This window comes from Chionomys nivalis, chromosome 11 (genome assembly GCF_950005125.1).
Source record: "Chionomys nivalis chromosome 11, mChiNiv1.1, whole genome shotgun sequence".
NCBI classification, from domain to species: Eukaryota; Metazoa; Chordata; class Mammalia; order Rodentia; family Cricetidae; genus Chionomys; species Chionomys nivalis.
Genome location: NC_080096.1, coordinates 63,678,793 through 63,706,381, shown reverse-complemented (window position 1 = coordinate 63,706,381; position 27,589 = coordinate 63,678,793). Strand labels below are relative to the sequence as shown.

At 38.6% G+C, this 27,589-nt stretch overlaps 1 protein-coding gene across 12 annotated transcripts in view; it reads right to left on the bottom strand.

Annotated features, from left to right (window-relative positions):
• Positions 1-27,589, bottom strand: part of Mpdz (multiple PDZ domain crumbs cell polarity complex component) — a 153,655-nt gene that overhangs the window by 34,474 nt on the left and 91,592 nt on the right. For 5 of the 12 annotated variants that reach the window (XM_057784818.1, XM_057784820.1, XM_057784816.1 and 2 more), the window contains 8 exons: positions 24,755-24,953; positions 18,931-19,035; positions 16,141-16,233; positions 10,442-10,619; positions 7,700-7,810; positions 3,788-3,886; positions 3,051-3,122; positions 698-860 (listed from right to left, as the gene is read on the bottom strand). In XM_057784818.1, coding sequence (XP_057640801.1) covers positions 698-860; positions 3,051-3,122; positions 3,788-3,886; positions 7,700-7,810; positions 10,442-10,619; positions 16,141-16,233; positions 18,931-19,035; positions 24,755-24,953 — 1,020 coding nt within the window. The remainder of the gene's footprint in view (positions 1-697; positions 861-3,050; positions 3,123-3,787; positions 3,887-7,699; positions 7,811-10,441; positions 10,620-16,140; positions 16,234-18,930; positions 19,036-24,754; positions 24,954-27,589) is intronic. The other 7 variants (XM_057784822.1, XM_057784821.1, XM_057784826.1 and 4 more) reach the window with 5 other exon arrangements.

Sequence of the window (27,589 nt, the reverse complement as noted above, 5' to 3'; positions counted from 1 at the left end):
CACCCTTAGAGTGTTCACATCTACCTGTAAATCCACTTCCTGAGGACCTGGGACCCTCCTAAAATTACCCAGGGTTCCAGGTGTATATGTGGTACATACACATGCATTCAATCAAACAAATAAATAGAAAACAATTTTTAAAATGAAACTTTTTAACTTGATGACATATTCGTGACTTGTGGCTTATTTGTTTACATGGGCACTGTGTCAGCATTTCTCAATACTACCTAATGTAGTATTAACAGCCCGAGAGACCTGCATTCAAAACTTGAAACCACTTCTCAGATGCTCAAAGAGTTGATCTTAATACTTATATTGTCAGCATTCTAGTACTCAAAACACCAGAAGCTCAGGGCACAATGCTAATGACAATCAGATGGAGGAATCTAAGGTCTGTGAAGGGCAGTGGTTGTTCAACAGAGTCAATCTAGTACTGGGTTTCGAGAGATCCTCTTGACAGCTGTAATTCTCATATGAGAAGCAAGAAAGCTTTATGAGAAATGCACATTTAATGTAAAGGAGGAACGTGATATCATGCCTCAGGAATGTATGTTGTATTCAAGGTAAATAAACAGTAGTTTCCCTACATATGACTGCAGTATATATCACCAAAGCTGGAATGTTTGTTCATACAAAACCAAACAAAAGCTATTTTAAAACTTCATATAATTAAGAGCATCACAAAGAGACAACTTACTCCAGCTGTAACCAAACTCATCCTCTTTGTCTCCATCTTCTGAGACTGTGACTGCAGATGACTGTGCACGATCACTACCCATGTCTGGGAACACTGAAGGGGAGGAGAGAGGGACATCACACAATGAAGCCTTCTCTGACTCTGATTCTGACTGGTTGGCTGCCTGTGGGAACAAGAAGAATTCAGTGGGCATGTGCAATCTCACGGAAATGTAAAGAAAAACAAGTAAGAATATAATTCAAGGCCAGCTCTAAAATGTTCTCCAAAGGAGAGAAAGCTTACTTGTGCATGTAAGAAAGGTTAGACAGGATTCAGGTATCAGAACACAATTCGATTCGAAGACTTAAATGACCTAAGACAGAAAATTGTTCAAATTTACCTGTTGGGGGGAGTAAGGATGTGTAAAATCTTATGGGTCATTGAACTTTGACAAGAAATAAATAAATCAATAGAAAGCAAATTAACAAAGAAGATATCTCTGAAAACTTGTAAGAGCCACTGAGATGGCATAGTGAGTAAAGGCCCTTGGGCATTGATCAAAGCCAGAGTTCAATCCTTGAGCTCACACTGTAAAAGGAAAGAACTGATTGCCACAAGCTGACTTATGACCTCCATATCCATGATGTGGCTCTTCCATGTGCATTCCCACATACCCCTATCCACAAAATAAATAAATGTAATAATAACAGCATCAAAACTTGTCAGTAAGACTATACAAAAGGCTGCTTTTGTGTGTGTGGCTTTGGGGACTGGACCCAGGATCCTGCATAGACTAGGTAAATATTCTACTGAATTACAGCTCCAGCCCCACATGAACAATTCTTTGTTGGTACTTGAATCCAAGAAATAGCACTACACAAGCAGGCTGTTCTCTCAGGACAGTCTTCTTGTTAACGAAGAGCACACACTCAGATCTGCTAGGTTTGGGTTTACCTCCAACTTTATATTGCCACAGTAGATCACAAGAGATCCTTCATACAAAACCAGATGTAACATGCCTGCTGTCACTTAGGACCACTGGGAATCAAATCCTCACGTGTTTATGTGGCAGCAGATTAGAATTTGAAAGGCCTCTAAACTCTTAAGTTCCCAAATTTGTTTCATTAAGTTTGCAGAAGAACAAAGAACTAAGGTCAATGAAGGGAAAACCTTGTTTAAAATCAGTGCTGGACTTCTTTCTTTCTAGTTTTTTCCTGCCACATTTATTTATTTAGCTGGATTGTGTGGGTAAGTGGGGAGTGTACATTCCTCAGGGTAACTGTGGAGTATGGAGAATAACTTGCTGGAGCTGGTTTTCCAACCATGTGATTTTCACAAACTGAAATCAGGCCAATTGGTCTTGGGGGCAAGCACCCTCAGCTGCTAAGCCACCTCATTAGCCATTTTTCTGCTTAGTTCTTACAACACTGCTTTTGGTTAAAAAAACAAAACAAAAACAACAACAACAACAAAAAACTTTGCTGCCTTCTCCAATTTTCACAGTAAGACAGTATCTGTGTTTCAAGATCAGGGACATGAGGGATCAGGAACGATTAGCTGAAATATATCAACACTAGCAATTCACACACTAAATATGATCTTTTATAGTTAACCAGAATGCACAGGGCTGGCTGACAGATTCAGGGGCAACTGACTTTTAGGCACAGAATTTGCTGTACTAACAATGTTCAGTTTACACATCATTGGCCAAACAAATAAAGAGTTACATTCCGATGAAATCTCTGCTGTCTTCCAGAATGCTGTGCTGTAAATCTCTCAAATGATGTACAAATAAATATGAACAAGTGCACCAGAAACTTCACTTGATCCAGTCAAAGTTCAGACATCACACTAGAGAAGACAAGATATCTACTTATGAAGCTATCTAGTTAAAAAAGAGAATTACCTCTTTGTATCATTAAAACATGAATTGATTCTAATTGATGGATGTATATTTTATAGTTCTTTCTACCTTTTTTTCTTACTTTACTTCATAGTGAAGAAAAAAATCTGCTAATCTCAAAACATCTTCAAGATTACAGGCGCAACACTTTCACACTGTGCCTACACACCAAAATTGTACCCCAGTCTAATGGACTAATCATAGAAGGAATAGTTGCCTTCTTCCTGGAGGAGCAATTAAGACTTCTATATGCGTATATCAAAATAATGTTGGTTATTGACAAAATAATGACTTGTTACAGGCACTTCTTGAAACCTGTTAACAAAAAAATATATTTTACAAAGGTCATGTAGTGGCAAAAATACAAATGCAACGGCAAACACCCGAAGTTCGTGTGCACACGTCAAGGAAAATGAGCATGCATGTCACACAAAAACACATGCACTTTAAAAACGTCCCTTGGAGACAAACCTTAAATGGTGAGGGAGCAAAAGGGTCCGTTGGGGACCAATGGGAGATGACAGTACGCGACTGCAGTAGCTCCTACGGTCATAGAAAACATCCCTTCAGGAATGGCGTCTTCTCTTACCCATGACACAGTAACATGAAAATCCAATGAATATTCATAGTGGTTTCTAAAGAAAAATTTTTGATAGCTTTCTCCTTTTCTATTACCGAATTATTGTATAAAAGCAATTTTATAAATTTTTGTTTCAAAATTGCTTTTATGATTTCATGAGAATGAGACTACCCAAAGAATGACTGACAAACTCGCAAACGTTTGCACTTCTTGATCTGGCATTCACATAGACTTACTTTATGAATATTCAAGGGCGTTTTCATGTGCACACAGACACACAATTATTTGCAGACCTTTTACGATCATCTTATACAAGTCTGAAGATGTTTTAAGACAATGCAAGGTTTTAAGGAAAGTATATATAAAAAGTTTATACAAATGGCAACAAAAATTTAAACATTAAAAAATTAAATCACAGTATAATGTAGAATAAAACACTGGACTCTCTTTTTAAATTTCAAGTTAAAAAAATAATATTCTCTGGAAGGACAAAGTGCTTCCCACTCAGAACACACAGTGGTTTCTGTCTTTCTGACTAAGTGTAGTAAATACTGAACTGGAACACAGGCACAGTAGCAACAACAAAACATTTGCAAAGGCAACGACAAGACAATGGACGTTATCCAACCTTGTCAGTGGAGAGCTGGAGAGAGTCAGCAAATGGGTTAGTGCTGCTGAAGCTGTACTTAGGGTAAAGGCTGTGCGGCAAGGGAGGCAAAGGGGATTTCTAAAAGGAAACAGAAGATGCACTGAAGGTACAAGAAATGTATTTAAAACAACCCAACCTCAAGATCAAAGTCATTCCTAGTTCAGAGAGCTGCCCATGAGAAACCAAAGTCTGCCTGAGTAGTCACAGCTTGCTCCTCTTAAACAGTTACTAACGTTTTGCTCCTAACGGCCCAAGTCTACACCCGAGTCTAGTCTCTTCATAAACGAAACCTGATTGTCAGATTTCTTCCATTTCCTCTGAAGGTTTTACCTCTGCGGTGCGAATGCGAGTGCTCTGCCCCTGTTCCACACTAACTCCTGGGTCCTGAGTATCAGCACTCCTGCTAAGAAGCTGGAACATGGTTTCCATTTACTTTTCTATCATCGTTTAGAACACACAGTAAGCACTTACCTGCCAGCCCGTTAGTAACCTTCATTTCGTTACATTGTTCCCCATTAAGAAAATTGTGCTCTGAGCCAGGAGATGGCTGATTTAGAACAACTACACCTTTAAACTTTAAAAGGTGAAAAATAAAAACGAACCACTATATAATGTGTTCTACATTTTATGGAGTTTGACAAAGATTCGTATTTAAAAAAAGGAAAAAAATTCTTACAGCATCTCCTACATTACTGAAGATTTTACAGCTTTGGATAATAGTTAAAGCCTGTGTTTAGAGTGTTTCTCCTAGATTTTGTGACTTGCCTGTAGTAATCCCCTCGCCAGGACTGTTAAAGCTGAATATATGTATTGAAGGCAGGAAGTCAGCCAAATAGAATTGAGCGTTTTCATATTTAAAAAGAAAAAAAGTAATTTCCTTAGCACAATAAAATCTTCCTTTCACACTCGCTATCTTTTCCTTCTATTGACTGTATCTTTCAAAGAAAATTGCAGACATTTAAAATTCATGCTGGCTCCAATTAAATGTTTGCGTTAGTTCTCTCTGAAAAAGCCCCGCTGCCGGTCGTGGAGTGGAGGGACGGTCACATGATTCTTCCATGCACGGGCGAGCATGCTGGAGACACTGTCCGCCAGTGCCAGCATCAACGCTTATGCCACATTACCCTTTCAATCTGTGCTTCCTGCAATGTTTTCCCCAAGAGGCAAGGCAGGAAAAGATATGGGTACCATGACATTTCTGTTCCTCTCAACTTCCTCCCTGCTTTTCAGTTTAAAATGTCAACTCCTGCTTTACTCAAGAGGGGATTACAAGTGCCAAGAAACATGACCACTTAGTAAGAAGGAAGAAATGACTGGGCAGTGGAAACCACTGGAGGCCTGCTGGTGTGGGGAGATTATTTCTGGTCATCAGGCACGGCAGATCCAGCGTCTCTGTGTCCTTTGTAACTGAGTGGGACAACAAAATCAGAGCCATGGTAGTAAGAGATGGAATTCTGAAAGGCCTCTGGTTTCATTCCCTTTAAGATATCACAAGATTTCAATTTGGCACTGTCAGCATAATACGAGGTCAGAGGAGGAGCAAAGAACAGGGAATGGTGGGTCCCTTCTATCACTAGGGAAATAGTTACACAATGGACAGTCTGTTTAAAAAATCAAGGATAAACTGGATGTCCTGAGGACAATGGAAGGAAGAAACATTGTAGCTGAGAGGATACTGAAACATCCCCTGGCCCCATGAAGGGCCCAGGCAGCAGTCAGAATGGGCACCACCCCACTTCAACTGCCACACTGACACGGTTATATGGGACAGGCTGTAAGTTCTCATCCCTGAATAGTCAAAGTACAGACAGACACACTGCCTTCTCCCATGTAAGATTTTCCAGAAGCTTTATCTTCTGCTCACAAAGCAAACTTCGTCACACGGGACGCTTCAGTAAGAGCATTTGTGGTGCTTTGCCTTCAGCTAACCAGAGGCCTGATTACTTCCATTTGGAAGTAAATCACCACTAACAAAGAATATCTCATTTTAAATGCAAAATTAATTCGAGTTTCCCGAAGCAAAATGTGTCTAACTTGACTAAACATGTCATTTCTAAGCAAGATTTATCCTGGAATAATTGCTATAAAATTAGGTGTCATTATGCCTCAAATAAAAAAAAATAGGAATATTTTCCAGGTGTATGAGACAATATCTTTCCAGCTCATTAGAAGATGTGATTGGCATTGAAAGAAATGTTTGTAGTTTAAGTGTTCAAAGTAATATTAAGAATCACTATTCAGCAGTTTATAATATTATCCTAAATGATATGAGTTAGAAATTAAAATAAAACAAAAAAGGGAATAAACCCTCCCACACAAAAATGGCTGTAACTCAACTTAAACAGCCATTTACAATATTACCATGCTGTGTCTATGTTTAACACAACAAACGTTAACAAATGTATGAAGATTTGTAGTTATTTAAACAAACTGAATAGCATTTGCAAAGAATGCAGCAGGAGGCAGCCCTATCATTTGGCAGATTTTCTATCTGAATGGATAATTATTACCTAACAATAAACAACTGAATGGTTAAAAACTGCAGATGTGAAGAGAACTGCTTATATTAAGAAGTACTCCATCCACTGCACACAGTGAACCCCAAACCAGAGCCACACCTGTCTTGACAACAAGGAGGTGGACCAGTACCATGAGCCTGGGTTCGGTATTCGGCAGCTCAGAAGGCTCATCTCACTCACAAGGCTCTCTCACAGGGAGCCCGCTAACATTAATATCTTAAACTCTTAATTTTTCAGTAATTCAATGTATGTTGTGTATAACGCCATATTTTAAGTTTCATATGATGCCTTCTGCTGCCCTCACACGTTCAAACACTTTTCTTTCTAAACTAACCAACTCTAGATGAGCCGGCCGGCAGAGGTCCGCAGAACGGGTGCACAAACCTCTATACACACAAAAGCAGCATCTCCCAGAGCTGCAGGAGCTCAAGGATCCTTGGGAAGTTAGTATTAGGAGAACTCCACTCTGAGGGAACACTGATGTCTGAATAATGTTCCTGTTGTATGTTAATAATTGTTGCATATGAAGAGATTTCAGTGAGGCATAATGGAGGAATCAAAAACAACATCAAGCTATCAGTGGAATGCTCACCATCAGTCCTACTAGGGCATACCAAATGTGCCAAGCTGCAGCTTGTATCTTTTCTATCAATAACCAGTGATACATTTGTATATTCTTAAATTTTATTTTCATTCAGGATCTGGCTAGTAGCATCAAATTTGCAGTCCACCTGACTTGGCCTCTGGACAGCCAGGACTGCAGGAACACAACACCATGATTGATCCTAAAATAAATATTTAAACTAATTTAACAATGGTGGCTGAGGGTGAAATGGGCTAGTAAGTTTCTGTTGCCGAAGATCTGAGAAATAATAATTATGAAATGATTTGTACATAAAGAGAATGTACTCTGAGAATTTTGTGTTCAGTGGAATACACAGATACAGTAAAGTTCAGATGTTGTGATTGCATAGGTAGGAGATTCATAAAAAATAAATTTATGGAAAATAATGAAGTCTGTATAGCTTCTAAGAGACTCAACTAAAAATGACTAGTGTTTAACCTACATGTCACATTCTATTCCTGTCAGTAATTTGTTTATTTTTTTAAAATCAGAATGAATATTAGAAAGATATCAACTTGACATGGTGATAACTTATTTTTTATGTATTTTAAAGTCTTTATACATACAGGAGAAGAGATTTGCAGGGTAGTTCAATGTTTCAATACAGCCAAGGAAACCTTTTACAAAACACCTTCTGAGACTTCAAAAGCTGGCAGGTGCACATGCAAACAACTTGGTCCCTGCTATGTTAGACTCCAAGTTGAGCACTGTTTGAGTATGCCTACCTTGCCCTTTGTGTTCGCTTACCCTTGGTCTGTTTATTATGCTCTGTACCATAAACACTACAGGGTTGCCTGCTTTCCGTATGGCTTCCACAGCTTGTTCATGGCTTGCATCTCTGAGGTCCATTCCATCCACCTGCAAATGGAAGGCCTCAGCTTAACATTTCAAGAAGCTAGAAGAACAGAAGAGTGATTTGGATAAGGAGTCCTAAGGCTCCTTTAGCTCCTGGAAGATTTGTTTCAGTACCAAAAACAAAAGAAGCTGTAAGACTACACACTTCTCATCCCTCTGTGGATTTGTGGCACCTTGTTGGGAATCAGTTCTTCCAAAGCCAACTGGAGTTATAAACAGTTGGAATGAGGGCTCTGCTTCTGCATTCCTCATACCACTAGCTGCTCTTTTATGTTTCTGAGTCAGTTTATGGGTCAGCATCATTAAAGAAACAGTCTAGAGAGATGCATTCAGGGTTCCTTTCAGCAAAGTCTGTGCTACACTCTTAATTCTTCATAAAGTTATTCACTTAGGACATGGCAGGTGTGGGAAGAGTGATTCTTCATGGAATTCTCCTAGAGAAATTTAAAGAATAAACAAAACAGTAATATTCAGAAATGTGAGGCTACCGCAAGGTTAGTTTTGCAAAAGAATCTGCAGTAAATGTGACAGAAGTTAGAAGCCAAAAAATTGTGTTTGTTTGTTAGCATCTTATATAAATAGTTTGAACAACACAAGTCATTTTTTAATGTTTTGTGGGTGATGATCAGCTCAGCTTATGCACTAGATGGTCAGGAAGAACATAGAGAAAGGGACAAATGCCACTCCTGCCAGATAACTGTAGATGTCATTTCCAAATACCAAGTCAAGCTCAAAATGGACACAATTCTGTGGAAGAGAACAAATCATTATGTCCTGACACAGAACTATACACACTTAGTTAAAAGTCTCTCTCATACCATAGTGATATGACAATATTTTTTAATTCATACTAAAATGACCTTTGACATTTCTATCAAGACAATATTGATGCCTACTGTATGTCACCTAAACATTGTCACACAAGTCCAAGGCAACCACATTAGTACAGGGCTGTTTTAGAATCCCAGGACTACAAGGGACTACAAGGACTACAAGGCTTCCTATTTCCTGGAGAAACCCTGCATGTGATGTACTGAAGAAGTCACCTGTAACCTAAATACAGAAATTTTACAACACACACACACACACACACACACACATACACACACACTTTTTTTCAACTAGAAAAGGATGGTTTAACTAAAATAGTTTATTCTTGACTAACTAATTGATATTTAATTGTCTTAAAGGGCATTTGGGGAGCAAACTATGGCCAATCATGTCTAAAGATCTTTGGACATAATTTTTTTTTTGTTTTTCTTTTTAGGCAAAAAGTATTTACTAGTTAAACCACATAAAATAAGCCTCCTATTAACAATTTAAAATTAAAACTTTTACACAGAGTTCTAACTCAAGAAAGAATTCCATTAAAGAGGCTAGTATATCATTTAATGAGAGTAGGCCAGTCTGTCCTTATAAATAGTCACAGGTAAAAGAAAGGCACCAGATGCCTATTTCCTCTCAAACTTCAAATTCTCATTTCCATAGACTCAGAGAATGAATGGACAGATGAATGAATTTGCTAGCCAATATTAAAACATTTTCTTTTCTCTTCACAGTTTTGGGGGCTGACACCCAGGACCTTGCATGTACATTGAGCTAAATGCTTAGCCAAAGTGAAATACAATATACAATGCAATAATCAACTTTCTGAACCAGGAAGGTATTTGAATGTTTAAGTCTTACAGACTGAGAAAATGAGACAATCACTTGTATAAGGAAACACAATATCCATTACAGTCATAAACATCTTTACTTCTCAGTAACTCCTTCCTTTTTACTCTATAAACTAGAAAAATTGGATGATATATCCACTTCTCAACATTTAAATTTAACTGTGTCTAATCTGATTGAATAGCTTACTATACTGCTTTGAGGTACTTTGGTTACTTCTCTGCTTCCTTCTGGCCAGGCAGGTACAATGTCTTGTCTACTGCAGACTCTAGCTCCTGGCCCAGCACCGGGAACATAGTAGCTGTTCTAATAAACATCAGTAAATGTGTGTGTGGCTGCGATGCACATAAGAACTCTGTATAAGGCATTAGATTTTAATTAGGGATGACATGATTTGATATATGATATATGTTTCTCTCTTACACATAGCAAAGTGTTTGCCATGCACATGCATACACAGGGCCCTCTGTGGTGAAGGGGCATGGTACTGAGGAGGAGGCTCCTAGCTTTGTTGAAACATTCATTTAAAAATCATAAAGTTCTCAGCAATGACAACTTTAGGAGAAAAGGCTCACTTAAATCCTCACTCAAACAAGTTTATATACAAAGAAATGACTTTAATAAATTATTCCTTGCAATTACATCTTACTGGAAAACTTAATTATGAGATATGTGTTTTCCTTGTGTATACATGATATTAAACATTTTAATTTTCCCCTTAGAAATTTTCTTTTAAAATTTACTTATCTTAGGACCAATGCTTTTAAAATTGTCTGTGTTTCATGTATACTACATGAAACACGCAGTTTGCCATCACAGACACACAAAGGAACATACGAAAAGAAGAAAGTTTCTAGCATTACAGACACCTGAATCTAGCACAAGAGCAAGGATGACAATTCTTCGGTAAGAAAGTGAGAGACGGAGGATGTTTTGAACAGAAAGCTCACTGGACGTTACCTCAATTATCCTGTCTCCAGGCTTCAAGGTTCCATTTTTGCCAGCTGGACTATCTTCAAGAACATGTTTGATGAAAATACCCCTCATCACTTCCCCATTGCTCAGGCGGCTCCCCATCCCTCGGCCACCAACAATGCTGATGCCCAAGGACTTGCTAGGTTCTCTCCAAAGTTCCACCCTATAAAAAAAAATAACAAAATTATAAATTCCCAGAGAAAAACACAAAGGAAAAGCTTCCTGAACTTTAGAATGTCCTGTAGATGACTTAGTTATTGCTATGATGAAATGCTATGACATGACCAAAAGTAAGCTGAGAAGAAAGGAGTTTATTTCAGCTAACAGTTCCATATCAGTCTTCATCATCATTAAAAGCAGTCAGGACAGGCACTCAAACAGAGCAGGAAACTGGAGCTCTTGCATTGCTGGTAGGGATGTGACAAAGTATAGCCACAATGGAAATTACCATAAGGGAATACAACCAAAAGAAGACCAAGCAGGGTCGTGAACAGATAGTTTAAATATCTACATCAGCAAAGAAACATCCACCACAGTTAAGAGGTAGATAAAACACTAATGTTTATCAGAAATGAACAAATAAAAGCTGGCAAGGGGGCATCAAAATGCTATCTGCGTAATCCTGACATACCTAAATTTGATCCCTGGAGCCCATAGGCAAACAAGTTGGCTCACATCTGTAATCGCAGAACTCCTGTAAGAAGATGGGAGGCACAGACAGGAGGACTACCCAGAGCTTCACAGGCAGCGAGCCTGGTGTACACCAGGAAGCAGAAACTGGAGTGACCTTGCCTCAAATTATTGGTAGGAGATAAACCAACTTCCACCAGTTATTTTCTGACCTCCACATGCACCCACACCCATGCACACACATACCACACATACAATAGTAGATCACTTTAAAATTTAAAAATGAATAAGCATTTTATTGGAATTTTACTCTGTATTAAAAAGAAAGAAAATGCTAAAATACATTTCAACATGCACAAACTCTAAGTGTACTATGCTATATAAAACTGACCAACTAAACAAAGTAAGCACAAAGGCCTATCACTGCACTCAAAAGAAGTCCAGAGCAGACATATTCAGGAACAGGACACAGAATGGAGCTTGCTCAGCTAGGAAGTGGATATGAAGGTATTGTTCAGTAGATACAGTCTTAGGTTTATAAGATGAAAAGTCTTCTGTAGATGATGGTACTAAATTTATATAGTGAAGGTTCTTAAAGTCTCTGAATCACATACTTATAAATGGAATAATAAATATGTCTAATCACAATTGAACCCTAGTCATAAAAGATTAATGTAGATACTTTCCAAGTCACATGTTTTGTTAATATTAATATTGGACTCACAGTCTAGGCTAAAGTGCATGCCAGTGAAGAAGTGCCATTTTGCAGGAGTATTAATAATACAGACATTATATGATCAGGAGACTCAGCTACCACAGAACAGATGGCAGCTTCTGGGTTTAGCAGCCAAATCCAGGGAAAGAACATTTTTGCACACACTAATCAGAAGCTTGCCTCTGTGGGAGTCTTCCTTGCCAGAGCAGACCTGGTCATTAACAGTCAGGGCATGAAGGACAGCCGCTGAAAATATTCTCCATGAAATGATCCTTCTAGCACCTCCTGAGATTCCCTGAACGGCTTTGCACTTTCTGCTCCAGGAAGAACAGCGACTCCTTACTGTTCTGCAAGTTGATTTCATATGCTACTACCCTGTAACTTAAGCACTATATCTATTGTCCCTCCCTATCCACACAATAAACACAAAACTCACACAGAATATCTGTCAACAGCTAAAGAGTTAAGGATGGAGGCTGAGGATCTAACTGGAAAAGGGATTGTTTGGTGTTTGATATTAAGCACGAGAAAAGGAAAACAGGGTAAGGATGGATCTACAGGACCATCCTCTGGAAGGGAGGTGATGCAAGTGTGAGATGGTTTTCAGTGAGGAAGAGGTTCAGGGTGCATCTATTCCAGACTTCATGAAAGACAATGGTGTTGGCATTGAGGACATGAAGATGGCATGGCCCAGTGTGTCCTCAACACTGACATTTGGGGAGTTTCAATGAGAGGAAATTCTGCAAAGTGAACAAATTGGCAGAAAGAAAGCTCTAGTGTAGGGCAGCAGGTGCGCCAGATGAGATGCACAGGGCAAACATTTCCCCTTTGCTCAGGCAATTTTTTTCTTAACTGAATATATATAATCCTAGAAAGCTGATCTGTTTAGTTGGAAGAAATTAGACCATGATCTTTGTGAATAAACAAGCTAAAATATTACTCAACATTTTCTCTCTAGTCTATAAAAATCATAGAACCAATATCCTTCTCTATTTTATATTTTATTTTTATAACATTATACACTATTGTAGCTGTTTGTATGCCTGTGTGTATATACACAAATGTACATGTGTCAGTATGAAGTATACACACAAGTATGTACAGAAGTGCATGCCTACCCCCATGCAGAGGGAAGAAGAGGGTCTTCAGCCCATCTTAAATATTTCTTGAATTAACTTTAACAGTAAATTGGTCAAACAAAAAAATTTAGCCAATGTCTGTCTACACATTAGAAGCCAGGAAGGAATCTTGAGCTCTTAAGAAAACTTTAAAAAGGAGTGACAGGAAATGTCCCCTACGGCTGTTCATTGATAAATGTGAGTTAAAATGAATTTTTGAGTAATATAAGCAGTAAATTATATTAAGGCTTAAGGTGTCCCCATCCCACTCTTTAAGGGAGTTAAATTTGCTTCCACTTAGTCCTCCTAACATGTCTAGAAGGTACATACTCTTTAGACCTCAAAAGGAAGAACCACAGATTCAGGATCTCTGGTAAAGAACACTGGGTACTCTAGAGAATTGACAGTTTAAACCACTATTGTGATAGATGGTCTGTGAATCCTTAAACAATGCAGACAAGAGTCAAGTAATCACACAGGCAGGAAGCTAGGCTGACTGGTCTTTAGACACAGCATGGTGAACATCCCTGGGAAAGAGGGACACCTGTCAAGAAACACTGTGCAGAGTACGTTCTGGCTCTGGGACCAGACAGCTGGGTTATGTGAGCAGAGTCCCTGGATTCCAGCCCCGGTCTTCCGCTACTTAATCACATGGCACTAGGCAAACCTACTTAGTCTTTTTGTCTTATTTATTTCAGTTGTGAAATGCAGCCAATGAAAATCTCCAGTAAGACAGTCTTCTGCAGAATGAATCCCTTAAAATATCATTGTAAAACAAAAGCATTGGTATATATCTCAAAATAAGTAACAAATAAATTGATGATGATGGTGGTGATCATGGTGATGGTGGTGATTTCTACAGGGATGGCAGGAAGTATACTATTCTATCTGTACGACAAGTGAGCAAGTAAGTACACACCTCCTCAAACCTCAAGTGTGTAAAGACAAAGTTCCATCCATTGACAGAACACTTTTAAAAATGCTATACATGTCATTTGGAGAATATCCATATATTTAAATAGAAGTAGAAGCTACTATGATCACCATAAAAAGAAACAAGATAACTTCAAATAAACTTTTAAAATGCATATAAATCTATAAACCAGTATTTCTACTCCTGGATACATACATACATACATACCCTAAATAAGATTTTATATGCTTGCAAAAACCCAATTTACTCATGCCTACTTCGTATCTTAATTTTTTAAAGTTATGATTGTGTGTGTATGGTATATATGCAGAAGCACGTGTGCCATGGTGTGTATGTGGAAGTCACAGGACAATGTAGGCTCTGGGGTTTGAACTCAGGTGATTTGGGCAGTAAGCACCTTTACCACTGAGCCCTTCCATCAGGCCCATTTTACAATCCTTAACACTTAACTAACAAATATTCTCTAGTTCTAAAAACAAATCTGTTGATTTTGTGTTTCCAATACTAGGAAGAAGGCTCCTGCCTCCAGAAAGCTCTAGTTGTACTGTCTCCTTAGCCGCCATTGGTGAACATTCTCTGGGAGTGATTTAGTACCTCTATACACAGTGGTGGACAGAAAGAAGCAAAGCCTCTTGTTGAGAAAGCCTCTTTGGAAGCCTTGGGCATTTTCTGTGTAAAATCACCACCACAGAAAGTTTTTCTTAGGCTAATTTGAAGATAAAACAGAGAAGCAAAGCATGCAAATTTTCCAGTCCCGAGGATATGTGCTTCTCTTTCTATAACATCTTTCTTTTGTTGAGCTACTCGCGACAGATAGACAGACTGAAACAGGTACTCCTGAGGACAGCCCACTGCTGTTCCAGGGTCTGTTTAGATGCAGAACTTACCGATTCTTCCTCCAAATTTAAAAGACTCCATAACTAATCCAATTATACAAGTGAAAAGCTTTAGACATGAAGAAATTTGTGCAGAATACTCAAATACAGTTCATATTGCCCCCAATCATTCATACACTGACTAATCTACTTTTCATATCAGGGTGAGATTAAAACCAAGCCAACTTACCTTTTCTACAGTTACTACTTTACAACATTTAACTTTGTTAACGATTTGCTCTAGGATAACTTTATTTAATTTCTTTATCTACTAATACAAATAAATAAAGCACTAAGACCTTATAATAAACTCTCTGTGGTAGACCTTTCACATATATTCTGTTCTCAATGTGGATAATGCTGCAGAGACAACAAGCTAATTGGCTATTGAAGAAATTCAAAATAATTTTTTTTTAGATGGCTGGAGATGTTTAGTTTCTCTGAAAATGACATAAAAATACAGTCTTTTCTGTATTTTGAAAAGTATGGCTGCAGATTAAAGCTCATTTGAGAACAGGCAACATCACAATGCAAGGCTCCATGGCAATGGTTAACTTCAGGGTTGTTTGAAGGGGCTGAGACATGATTACTGATATATAGTAACCCACACTATTCTATGCTTCATGTATCTCTAGTACTTGTCTGGTCAAGAACATCCTATCTTCCTCAGAGGCAGAATTTATGTCTTAGACTTCCTTCCTGCTAACTCTGAGTCCATACCCAAGACTCAGTGACTCCTATTCCAGAGAAGTTGACTTGACTCAGCATGGGCTTGTTAGTGTGTCCTCAGGATACAGTGATTTTCTGAGCAGATTCAAGGCCATTCTTTGCTACATAGGAACCAGTGCCAGCAAATGTAAGGCTTTGGATAATTCAGCCTGTGACAGCTAAGTTCCTTGCTCCTATTTCTGTCTCTCATACTTACAGTTGCCTCTCTCTCTCTCTCTCTCTCTCTCTCTCTCTCTCTCTCTCTCTCTCTCTCTCACACACACACACACACACACACACATATGTATGTAAAACATATGTTTTTACATATATTATACTATGGTTAAATATATAATTTTAAATGTCAACATGTAAACAATGTGAAACAGAAGCAAACATTTGGCATTATATCTAAAACTATTCATAACTTATGCATTCCAATTACCTGTGCATACTTTTATTTAGTTAATTGTCTTTAATATCTACTATAGATCCTTGTGTATAAGTTAGTTTTAACCTTGTATGATAAACATTATTTTCTCTAAAGTACATACGAAGAAATAAAAAATTAACAATGTCTAATGAAGCGTCAGATTCCATAAGTAGCAAGCTATAGGCCAGTGCTTTAGACCACACATTCTTTCTCTCTCCCTCTTTTAACATACGAACTCACTGAATGGGCTTAACATAGAAGGAGTCCATACCTCCGGGGCTGACTCCAGCTGCTATAGGCTGCATTCTGCAGCTCACTTTCTTCCCCTTCTCCTTCTTCTCGCTCTGGTAGTTCCGGAATGTCTCTGATTAAGGAAATATACAGTGAGAATTCTGAGTAACACTGCCCTGAATGTACTTAACTGTTAGTTAAAAAATCAGAGCTCTCTGAATTTTCACTGTCCCTGACCAACAAATTCATAACATTTTCAGCATAAGAAAACAAAACAAAACAAAAACAAAAAAAGAAGCAAACAAACAACAAAAACCTAACCAAACAAATCATAACCTTACACTAAAGTCAGCTTCACAAGACAGTTTGGAGAAACTTCTGCACACAAAGCCTTGGCTGATTGAATGTGGTAGAATAAAGGAGAGTAAAGGAAAGGAGTGAGGAAACTCCAAAAAGTCCTGGAATTCTAAAGGCAAATTATTTGGCAAATATTTCTCTGCCCTGAAGGAATTCATCATCAGTTCATTTTATAGAACCGAAAGATCTAAAGAAGGCATGTATTCAAATTATAGGCATTCTTCACTGACAGGAATCCCGAACTCATTCAAACTATGTGATCTTTAGATTTGAGATCAGAAGTTAGGTGACCCAATGGATCTGCACTTGAACATGATTCACAGTGCTGACAAACCAATGTGCAGGCTCTCCACGAACATCCTTTTTTTTTGACCTGAATGGTCAAACATTGTTTAAACATCGTTAAAATGAAGATTACCTGCTGCACGCCCTACCAGCTGCTCTGCACTTGAAGTCCCCTTCATGTAAACTAAAGAGGGCAGGCGGATCTAGGAAAAGCTGTGTTTTCTAGAGTCCAGTAAGGTTAGCAACAGTTCCAAGAGGTGGACTTTGAAGCAGATATCAAGGAGCTGAATGAGAAACAGTCCAAGTCCTCTATTAAGGACTCAGAGAAATGTAAGCCAAAGAGATGAAAAGGAGAGAAAAAAAAAAGGTTTAGGAGACAGTGAGAGAATGTGATCAGCTGCTGTAACAGCTACTGAAGGCCAAAGGAGAGGGGGAGGGTCTCTGCCCTAAAGCCTGGGCTGGGAGATGTATGTGTAAGCTACACATAGGCGATTTTGACCACACTGTACTGCAGACCTGATATTCGAACTGAGAGAAGACAACCTTATTCCTTTGATGCACAGACCCCAGCTTCTTCAAATAACTCTATAAGGTTTAGTTCTTTCACTAACTCACACATGCTCTTCTAGATATGGCTAATATTTGTATCTTAGCATGTGGTTTTAGGTTTTCCAGTGTGGTTTACTCCTTAGATCAAAACAGAACCATTCTTTTCTTCCTTAACTCAGGCAGCCAAGCCAAGTATTTAATTGCTTTCTCCATGTGACTTAATGTTGCCAATCAAAGACATTTCTATAACTATGTCTTAATCTAAGTGCCACTAAAGAAGTCACTGGGACAAAGTCATACAATATAAAGCAGTGAGAATAGAACTGAGGCTACCTAGGGGGCTTACTCTCTTTGTTTTAAGGGCTTGTAAAGTTCTTCCTTTGGATTCAATGGTCAAGATCTGAGTCTGACTGATTACATCCTAAGCTTGGCTTTGAAACTAGCTGTCGGACTCCAGAAAGTTAAGCTCTTGCTGCTGTACACCCCTCTTTTTGTAAGCATCCTGATGTTAATAACAAATATGCTTTCTCTGCGATGAAGCAGTTAATAACTACACAGGCAACCAAGGCCATTTTTCTCTCTATGAGATACAGGATGAAAGTACCATTTTTGTTCTAAGAGTTTTGAATGTTTTAAGGCCTATGAACTTACTGAGATGTTAACTGGTCTTCTATTTGGACAAAAGATAAAAGATCACTTTTTCCATTTTGATGGGAAACACTGAAAAACTACAATCAACCCATGCTATGAAGCCTAAGATGGGAATTCTGGGGGGTAATTGGGTCATCTTTTATACAGGGTAGGGTACTCCTGCCATAAATGTCATGAGGCCCAAAGGACTGTAATTTTCCTTTTCTTTACTAAGCACAGATGATATCTTTCCATTCCCAACTACTCTCACTGTGGCCTTGCATAATTTGCAGAGAAAGCAAAGGTGCTATGTTGTAATTCCTTCGGGGCCACTGGGAACCAAGCTGTCCTGACACCCTCTGTGAATACAGGAGTCTTCTGAGAAAGACTTTGAATATTTGTGAAGCTCTATGCTGTACAGCATGCTTACGAGAAATCTGTCAGTGTAACTGCAAAAAGCAGTCCACAGAACACACTTCCCGAGAAAGCACTCTGACATTTCTCTCCTGCTGTGAACTCATTCAGTAGTACCAACAAGCCCCAATTCTGTCTTTTTGTAAGAGTGAAGAACACTCTATTATTTAAAGGTTCTTAACATACTGTGTATACCCAGAGCCTTAAAAGCTAAGCATGGATTCCTAATATCCCTATATACCAAGATTCTGAGCTTAAGAGAATAAATATTTTCACTAAAAATTGTTTCTGATTGAGTTGTTTGATATTTCTAAAACAAGAGAAAACACTATATAAGACCACAGAAAATGTGCTGTCTAGATAATTAATGAAATAATTATATAGGGAGAATTATCAAACTTAATGTAAAAAGTGCTATGCTAGCTGGGTGAATAAAAGATTGTTTTCATTTATTGATTTGCAAATTTATATATTTCCCAAATTTTCTATTTTAAATGATAATTACTTGAGTAATTGAGATAAAGGAGGAATTATTTTTTAATATTCTGCATTGTTTTAATATTCTGATTGTTTTGTAATATACTTACTTACTCACCTCCCAGTGTATGAAGAAAAAATATCCAATGCCATTATTCCTCCAGATTGTTGGCCAAAACTTACTCTGAACTCTTCCAAATGTTCTGCAGGCACGTAAGTAATTCTGGAAAGAAACACAATCAGTGAGAGGAAATGAACAGAGTTCTGCCTGTTATGAAAGCTTCTCCAACACGGAAAACAGTCATCCTGCCCATCTACGTCTCCACTGCATTGCTGAGTGCAGTGAGCACACTCAACAGGCAACCTGGAATTGAAAAGGCGAAATACTCTACAGGCAAACACAACAACTGAAGTAAAAATTGTAAGTGCTACTCATAAACTACTAATTTATTAACAACTACATAAGAAAGTATGATTATTTATTTCTCCAAATGAAAAAGCCAATGTAATGGTTTTGCAATTAGGAAGCTATAGAATTCGTAGGAGAGCTAGGGAGGCAGTTCCACAGCAGAGCACTTACAGTGAAAACCTCTGGGTTTGCTCCCTTTACTGCAATGATGAATGAATGAATGAATGAATGAATGAGTGGAACCAGAGTTATACCTCAGATGTAGAACGTTTGCTTACCATGCTTAACGCCTAGATTCATCACTGCTACTGCAAAGTCAGTATTTATGTAAACAAAGATCCACATTAATATTACTTTTGTCAGTAGACTACTGAGCAGAAATAAATTAGGTTTACTTTATTAAGCACCAGATATCTAGAACTTGTTATTCATTATAAACAATTAAGTGTGGACATTAATTAGCATAATCAATGATTGAGTGAACTCTATTAAACTACAAACTTGAAAACCTGAAGCCTGAAGCTCACATACTTAAATTTAAGGAAATATTCATTAATGTGCAGAAACTCCTTTTATCATCTTATTTTTCCTCAAAGAACTCCAACTGTTTACACTTGAAAGCAAACTGGTAAATTCAACAAGTAGCCACCAAGCATTTATCATGTAGAGGACAGAAATCCGTCATGTGGACCGGAATACAGTCATGGCCTTAGAAACCCACACAGCAAAGTCCGCATTCACTGCTATTCGCTAAGGCCAGCTCAGCGCTGATAAAATCTGCAAGAACGTCGGTCAAGATCCTCAAATTAATCACTACTGTATTATACTACTATACCGATATACTGTATCTGATGGACAAGATACGATTGTGAGACTATGAAAAAGAGTACATGTATAAAGCATGCTCAATATGAAATTACAAAAACTCCTAAACAAATAATACATCCATTAAGATGAGCTCAAAAGATCCTGACCTTGCAGAGTAAAGATATAAGAACTATATTTCATGTTGTAAAAAAATAAAAATTATATCAATTCATTACTTTGAAGTTAGGAAGATGTATTTCAAACACACTGATAATACCATAAAGATATTCCCCCTTTCACGTTTCTGAAGTGCAGACTCATGGGCTTGAGGTGCTCTGAGATATGACAACACCGTGAAAACCTCCAAATCCTCAGGCACAAGCATGTCATCATTCACACGGCAGAACTAAGCTAAATGCCAGCACAGACAACGAAGCAGGAGTCTCTCAGAGCACACTTGCTGCACCACCCACTAGAGGAACACTCAAGTCCCCTGGGAATCCCTTGGGACATTTCTACCCCAAGGACTAAACCATGAGCAGAAAACACCAGTTAGGAAAATTTCCTGAGGCAGGATGAAATCATTGCCTTTTCACTGGCCCAGCTTAATTTACTCATCTATTAAAAAACAAAATAGCAACAATAAAACACTTCTTTAAGGTGTTACAAAAATAATGAGTAGTAGATTTGCTGTTTGCACTTCAAATTCCATGAGTCAAAAACACAAAATCCAATATGCATCGGGAAAATCCTGTTGTATGTTATATAAAAAAAATTAATGTAAAATCTAAAGGTAAAAGGAATTTAGAGAACCTATATTGATTCTAAAATTCGAGAGAACTCATATAAATAAACTCCTAAGTTAAAGTCAAGAGAAAATATGTGGGCAAAGTAGGACATAAAAGCAACAATAACAAGCATCGCCTGTTTGTTTATTACTCAGCTTGAAACCCCAAGCAGCATCCATGAGTTGCCATCTGTATTTGCTGATTTACTTCTACCAAAGGGCAATAAATGAGGGCTTTAGAAATATTTGTTAGCAAGGAGAAAGAATAAAGGCAGCTGTTGCCATGGTCATTCAGCCCGACATGGACAGAGGCTACCAGAACAGGTATCCCACAATGCAACAGCACATATACATAGCAGTTCCAACATACGGCCAATCACACAAGCCATACAACCTCCGTATGTGCCAGAAGAGGGCCAAGCTGAAGGGCAAGCTCAGACACACATGGAAGCAGATTATCTGGGAGCTGCGTTAAACCCTTTAATGTAACCTAACCTCTGGCTGCCCAAGGAAGGGAGGAAAAGAGCCTGCCTTTCAGAGACGCTGACATGTAATAACAGCTCCTAATCCGGGGGCTATGCCTGCACACTCAGACATGATCCGTCTCACAAAGGAGCCTGAAAGCTTTGTGGCTGGCGAAAAAGGATTTCCGAATAAGTTCTCAACCATCACTGAGATGAGAAAATGTAGCAACTGCACAGCTCTGCTGGAATTTATATTCTTATAAATGAAGAGCAAGCCAAACTGTACACACTGAATCTAATCTGGATCTGTTCCTGCACTGGGATGTTGTAAAAGCATGAAATGGTTTTCACAGACAAGTTGTAACACACAGCCATAATGAGCTTTTGAGTCACCGATACTCACACATAAAGGGGGCTCGATCGTCAGCAGGTGCTGCGGAGAATCTAGAATGGGAAGCATACGCCGCAGCATCTTTTTACAATGGTGTTAACAAATGTCAGTGTCTTGTGCTGAATGTGAGACGCATACATATGTAGTTTAAAAGTGGGTGCTCCTGGATATTCTCCCCCTTTCCACCTCCCTCTCATCTACACCTCCCCCAGAAAAGCATCTGCTCTTTCCTGGTGTCTATAGCAGTGATTATTAACAAGCATGGAAAAATGTAACTGCAATCAATCTTTTATTCCTTGATCAGGAATTCATCCCACACATTGGGTTAAGGCAGGTGAATTCTGATTCAGCTCAGTAATTATCTGGCAGATGTTATAAGCAGCTGCTGCTAAGCACAAAACCCTGGCTATTATTACAGAAATGTGGACGAGCTCCTGGCAAGGTAGAGTGAAGAGAAACAGAATGCATTCTTGTGAGGCTTCACATCTGGCTTTCCATCGGAAATAAGGAGGCCTGGAACTAACTGGCTGTTCGTGAACTCCAGAAACTCGGATTATCTCTTAGGCATGCCTGAAAGCACACAAACCTCATAGTTTTCTATCCTGAAAGCAAGAGAAGGGAGGGCATGTCTCAACAAGCAATCCTTTCTTTCCCTATGGCCAATCAGTTGTGTAGTTGAGCCAAAAATCTTTATTTGTTTGTTTGTTTGTTTGTTTATTTATTTATGTATTTTAAAGTTTCCATCACTCCTAATAAGCAATATAGAAGAATTGATTGGAACAGAGCTTAGAGCCAGGCAATGACTACAAAGCTTAATTGGCCAGAGGCAATTCCATTGAGAATAAAGGAGCAACTGGACTTCCCTTTGAGAGAATGACCACGGTAACCGCAGGGTAGCTCTAAACCCCTGCTTTACAAAAAGGAAGTGGATAGGTCCAAAAACACTTGCGAGAAAACCCAGGGAACACTGTTCAGCAGTCTGGCTCAGTGTGACTCACATAACGTTCTGTGTTTCTGAGAAAGGAATGGGGAAGAATGAACTGAGTTTCTACCATTTGTTCAGAAGTCCGCTTACTGTCATCTGAGTTAGCATCGATAGGCCTTTAAAAGAAATGGTGTATTTTATAGGCATGCTGGTGTGTGGGTGCAGATGAATATGAGAAGCAAGTGTGTAAGACTAATTAGCATGTGCATAAGAGAAAGACTGTCTAGTAAATCTGTGTGAAGAGACTGACGTGTGTGTGTAACAGAGAAAGACTGACTAGCACGTGTGTAGGAAAGAATGACTAGTGTGGTGCATGTGTTTGTGTGAAAGATAAACTAGTGTGCGTGTGCGTAATACTAAGGTGTGTGTGTGTGTGTGTGTGTAAAACAAACTAGTTAATTCCCAAAGATGGCAGATTTTTCTTCTTCCTCTTTCACATGTAACTGCCAGCGTGTTTTGACTTCTGAGATGTGATGCCATGTTTAGGAAGTTAGCCCCCTAGATCTCTTTCAAAGTTATAAGCATGCAGCTGCTCAGAGGATTGTGCATTTCTGGCTGGATACACAAGTGAAGAGGAAAAGCAGAGACAATACAAATCACAAGAAACGGGGGAGGAGGCATTCTGAATTTTAATCTACTCAGAACTTCTCTGCAGTTAGCTAGATGCAGAGATCTATACTATCTATCTATACTTTGAGATACTTCTGAAATTTCAACCATCATTTAGGGGGAATTCCACTACCAAGTATGGATTCTGATGCTGCAAGCTTGCAACATGTGCATTACTGAAAAAGAACTGAATGTTCAACCATCAGGCCATCTGCATTCATACCACACCCAATCATGTACGCTAAATAGCCTGCAACAAACAATTCCCATGTGCCCGATATCATTCGCCGTTAGGCAAAAGGAAGGGCTGGCCACAAGCAAAGAGGAATGGACTGGAAAGTTTCCCGTGTGTAGCAAAAGGACTGACTTTTGAAATGATGTTCTCCTGTACTCTTGTTACTAAAAGATAACTAAAAAACAGCCACTTGATCTCAAGATCTACTCTACTGTACAGTAAAGTCAAACAGGCGTGCGGAATATGAAGGCACAAGTGAAGATTCTGCCTCAGTGACAGCCTTCTCTGCAAGACAACAAGGGCTGCTTGCACTGCGATATGCTGGATGCTTAGGAATGGCAGAGCAGAAACCACATGGTCAGTATGCCCTAACGATGCATATTCTGCAATGAAATGCCATTGGTAAAATAGTATAGGAAAGTGCCCCAACACACAAGTAATTACTACCAATTTAAGATAAGCAGCCTTCCCCTGAGCTCTGATTTATGCTTTGATCCCTTGGACAATAAGCACAAATACTCAATGATGAATGTTAGAAGGGAGAGTCACATCGATGGGGTATGGCAATAAAGCCTGAGCTGCCTTTTACGGTGGCTCAAGGAACACAATATGTGTGTGTTTGTGTATACATACATACATATATAGACAGACAGATAGACAGACAGATAGATAAATGTGTTTTTAGAACATTATAGAATTGTAGGAAAATTCAAGCACCTCCTGGCAAAATAAGCTACAGGTTCTATAAGCAGAAGTTACCACACAGATCAGTAAATTTCCATGGGCACAAGGAAGCTCAGGAAAGAAAGCTGTGGTTGACTGGCCTTGTGCTCTTTAGCCTTCTTCGTGCCTGGCACTTCGAGAACTGATTTGGTTCTGGGATTTCATATGGCGTACTTCAGTAGTGTGTGCTTCTTTATACATAGGGTTGTGGCTCCCCAGGAGGTTTGTGAAATTATGAGATGCATGAAACACAGGATATCTTTCACAGCTACGATTGTTACAGAAACATCAGAAAAACAAAACAAGACTTAACACTGCACTGTTAGCAAAATTCAACGTGTTACAATCTTCTCTATACCTGAACCAGAATCAGGAACTAATCAGAAATAAAGCATTGAGTGATTTACATGAAATCAATATGACAATTCTGTGCATCAAATAGAAAAATATACTTACTAATTAGAAAAATATTCTTATTAATGAGATGAAATTTGTGAATTTCCCAAGGCAAATGGGCCCAGATGACACTTACTTTATGTCGGGTCCAATTAGAGAATGTCTTCTCAACATGGCTCGTGCCTGGGCATTGGTTAAACTGATGGTTGACTCTTCATTGATGGACAAAATGCAGTCACCAACAGCAATGCGGCCATCTCGACTGATGGCACCTCCATGAATAATGCTCCGCACGATCACTCCCAGGCCATCTTTGTTAGCACTTACTGTCATCCCTGTGGGAGAAGAAATGCTGACGAGGACCACAGACAAGATTTCCAAACTCACTGCAATTTAGCATTCACTTATAGCCTTGTAGATAAAAGGAAACAAGTCAGGTTCTTAGCCACTAAAAAGATCTTTGAAATGTATTTCATCAGTCATAGTTGTGCTTGTGTGATATGTGTGTGTGTGCCACGGTGCACATGTGGACACCAGAAGACAACTTTTGGTCATTTCTCTTTTTCTGCCATCACTTCTGGGGAGTGAACTTAGGTCATCAAGCTTGCATGGCCGGCATTTTTACCTGTTGAGTCATCTTGCTGGCCCATAATAAAACATTCTCAAATGATTTAAGATGTTAGTGAGATTGTGTAAAGATAAAATGTTCCATGTTTAATACAGAAGACATCAACACAATTTACACTACAAAACTGAATGCAATTTAGTGCATTTGATGTGGTCTGGCTTTCAAGACTTTCAAGATAAAGCTATCTTAGAGAAGATACCATATGATGTCAGGCTCGTGTTCAAACAGCAGTTCATAGTTTTTACATGTAACATACTAACTAAAGGCAGGACTGCAAATGGATAGCCTAAAATGACAGTTATACCTTAAGTCTAGTTCACTCATTCACCTCTATCTATAAAGCTGCTATTTGCTAAATCTTACACAGGTTTCTTAAGATATAAAATACAGAGAAGAGAACTACCAACATCCTGCAGCCTGGGCTAAAGTCTTGACCCTAAGTTTGAATGTTGTCTATTGTCCCAAACCAAGAGAAATGGAATTCTTGTCTATTTCATTTTTGTCTCTGAACTCTATTCAGGTCCTGATGTGCGCATTATATACTGTCTTCACATATTCCTTGTATTTCATATCAAGACAAAAATTTAATCTTAGTCACTATAATGCTGTATGACTTTTAATTTTTCACTTCCTCTCATTTCTACGGGTTTTTTCTTCTTGATAAAAGGCATTGCCATTCTATTATAGTATCCTCCATTGTGCAAAATGAAACATTGGAGTCATTCTTTGTATGTATACTGTTGTGTGTACTGGTGGTGGTGGTGGTGGTGGTGGTGGTGGTAGTGGTGGTGTGTATATGTGTATGTGAGTGTAGTGTGTTGGCCTTTGTGTACAAGTGTGTGTGGAGGTCACAGGACAACCTCGGGTGATGTTCCTCAGGAACTTAATATTTTGATTGAGTCAAAGTCCCTCAATGGTCTGGAACTTCAGCAGATAGAGTAGGCTAGCTGGCTAGCAAGCTGCAGGAGCCAGCACATTTCTGTCTCTCATCTCAGCATAGCTTGGATTACAAACTGTGTAATACCCAATCTGGCTTTTAATGTGGGTTCTAATGATCTCAATCAAGGCCTTCTACTTGACTGGTAAGTGTTTCACCAGTGAAGCATCACCCCAATCCAAGAATTATTTCGGTTACTATCTGACATCTGCCCTTAGACCTACCATATCTATCTCTAAATACTACCTTGGATCTATTTGCTTTTCCAAACTTCTAAATAAATCCTGGATCAAACCAACGCCATCTCTTGCTTATAATTTTGGAGCCCCTTGACTAGCCATCTGCTTTCTGATACTGTCCCTTCCAAAGCACTGTACTCAAGGTAGAAAAACAATTCTAAAGAGACAAATCATATCCGACGTGCATGAAACCCTCCAACAGTTTCCTAAGATACAATATATCTGTCAGGTACAGAACAGAGAACACAGAAGGCCTGCTGTCCTTGAACCTTGTATCCTTTCTTTCTATCACGGAGCCTTGGCCCTGGAGTTCCAGCCACAGCATAGCTGCCTTCTTTCATGTATACAATTAATCTCTTTCCTTTTTTCTCTTTAACCAATACTTTACTTACGGTATGCTGTAACGTTCATTCTCATGTTCCTGCATCACTTTCCCCAAGCAGCCATTCTATATGTGCTATTTGAATTACTGTTACCTCAACAGCTTATCTGCACCTTATTCAAACATAAAATTTCTATATTTACATTTAAAATATTTCAAATACAATGTAAAGTGGTAATATTTTCTTTTTTTTTCAAACAAGACTGTATGAATAAATAAAACGTAGAGATAAAGGCATCAAGTATTTTTCTTGTTCCTTGTTTTCTTTTCTTGTTAGTTGAGAACTTTTTTGTGGCTGTTGTTTCAAGACAAAGTTTCACTATATATTATGGCAGACCTGGAACTCACTATATAGAATAAGCTGGTTTCAGAGAGTTCCTCACCACCCCACCAAGTGCTAGAATTAGCATGCTGGTATTAAAGACAAGAGTCACCACACCTGGTGGTTTTTGTTGTTTTGTGTTGTGGAGACAGGGTTTAAGTCTACAACTCTGATTATCCAGGAACTTGCAATGTAGACCAAGCTAAGTTTGAACTTGCAGCAATTCACCTGCCTCTGCCTCCCAAGTGCTAAGGTTACAGGTATAAGCACACCATAATGAGTTTTTGTTAAAAATAGAAATGTTGACAAAAGTAAAAAATTCATTTTTAGGTTATTTTCATGATAAAATAAGTTTTATTATCTATCTAAATACGAATACCAAATCATCTATTTTAATGTAATTTTGAAAATGTTCCCTGTAATATTTATATCCCGGCACCACATGTCTGGATATGGGAAACCC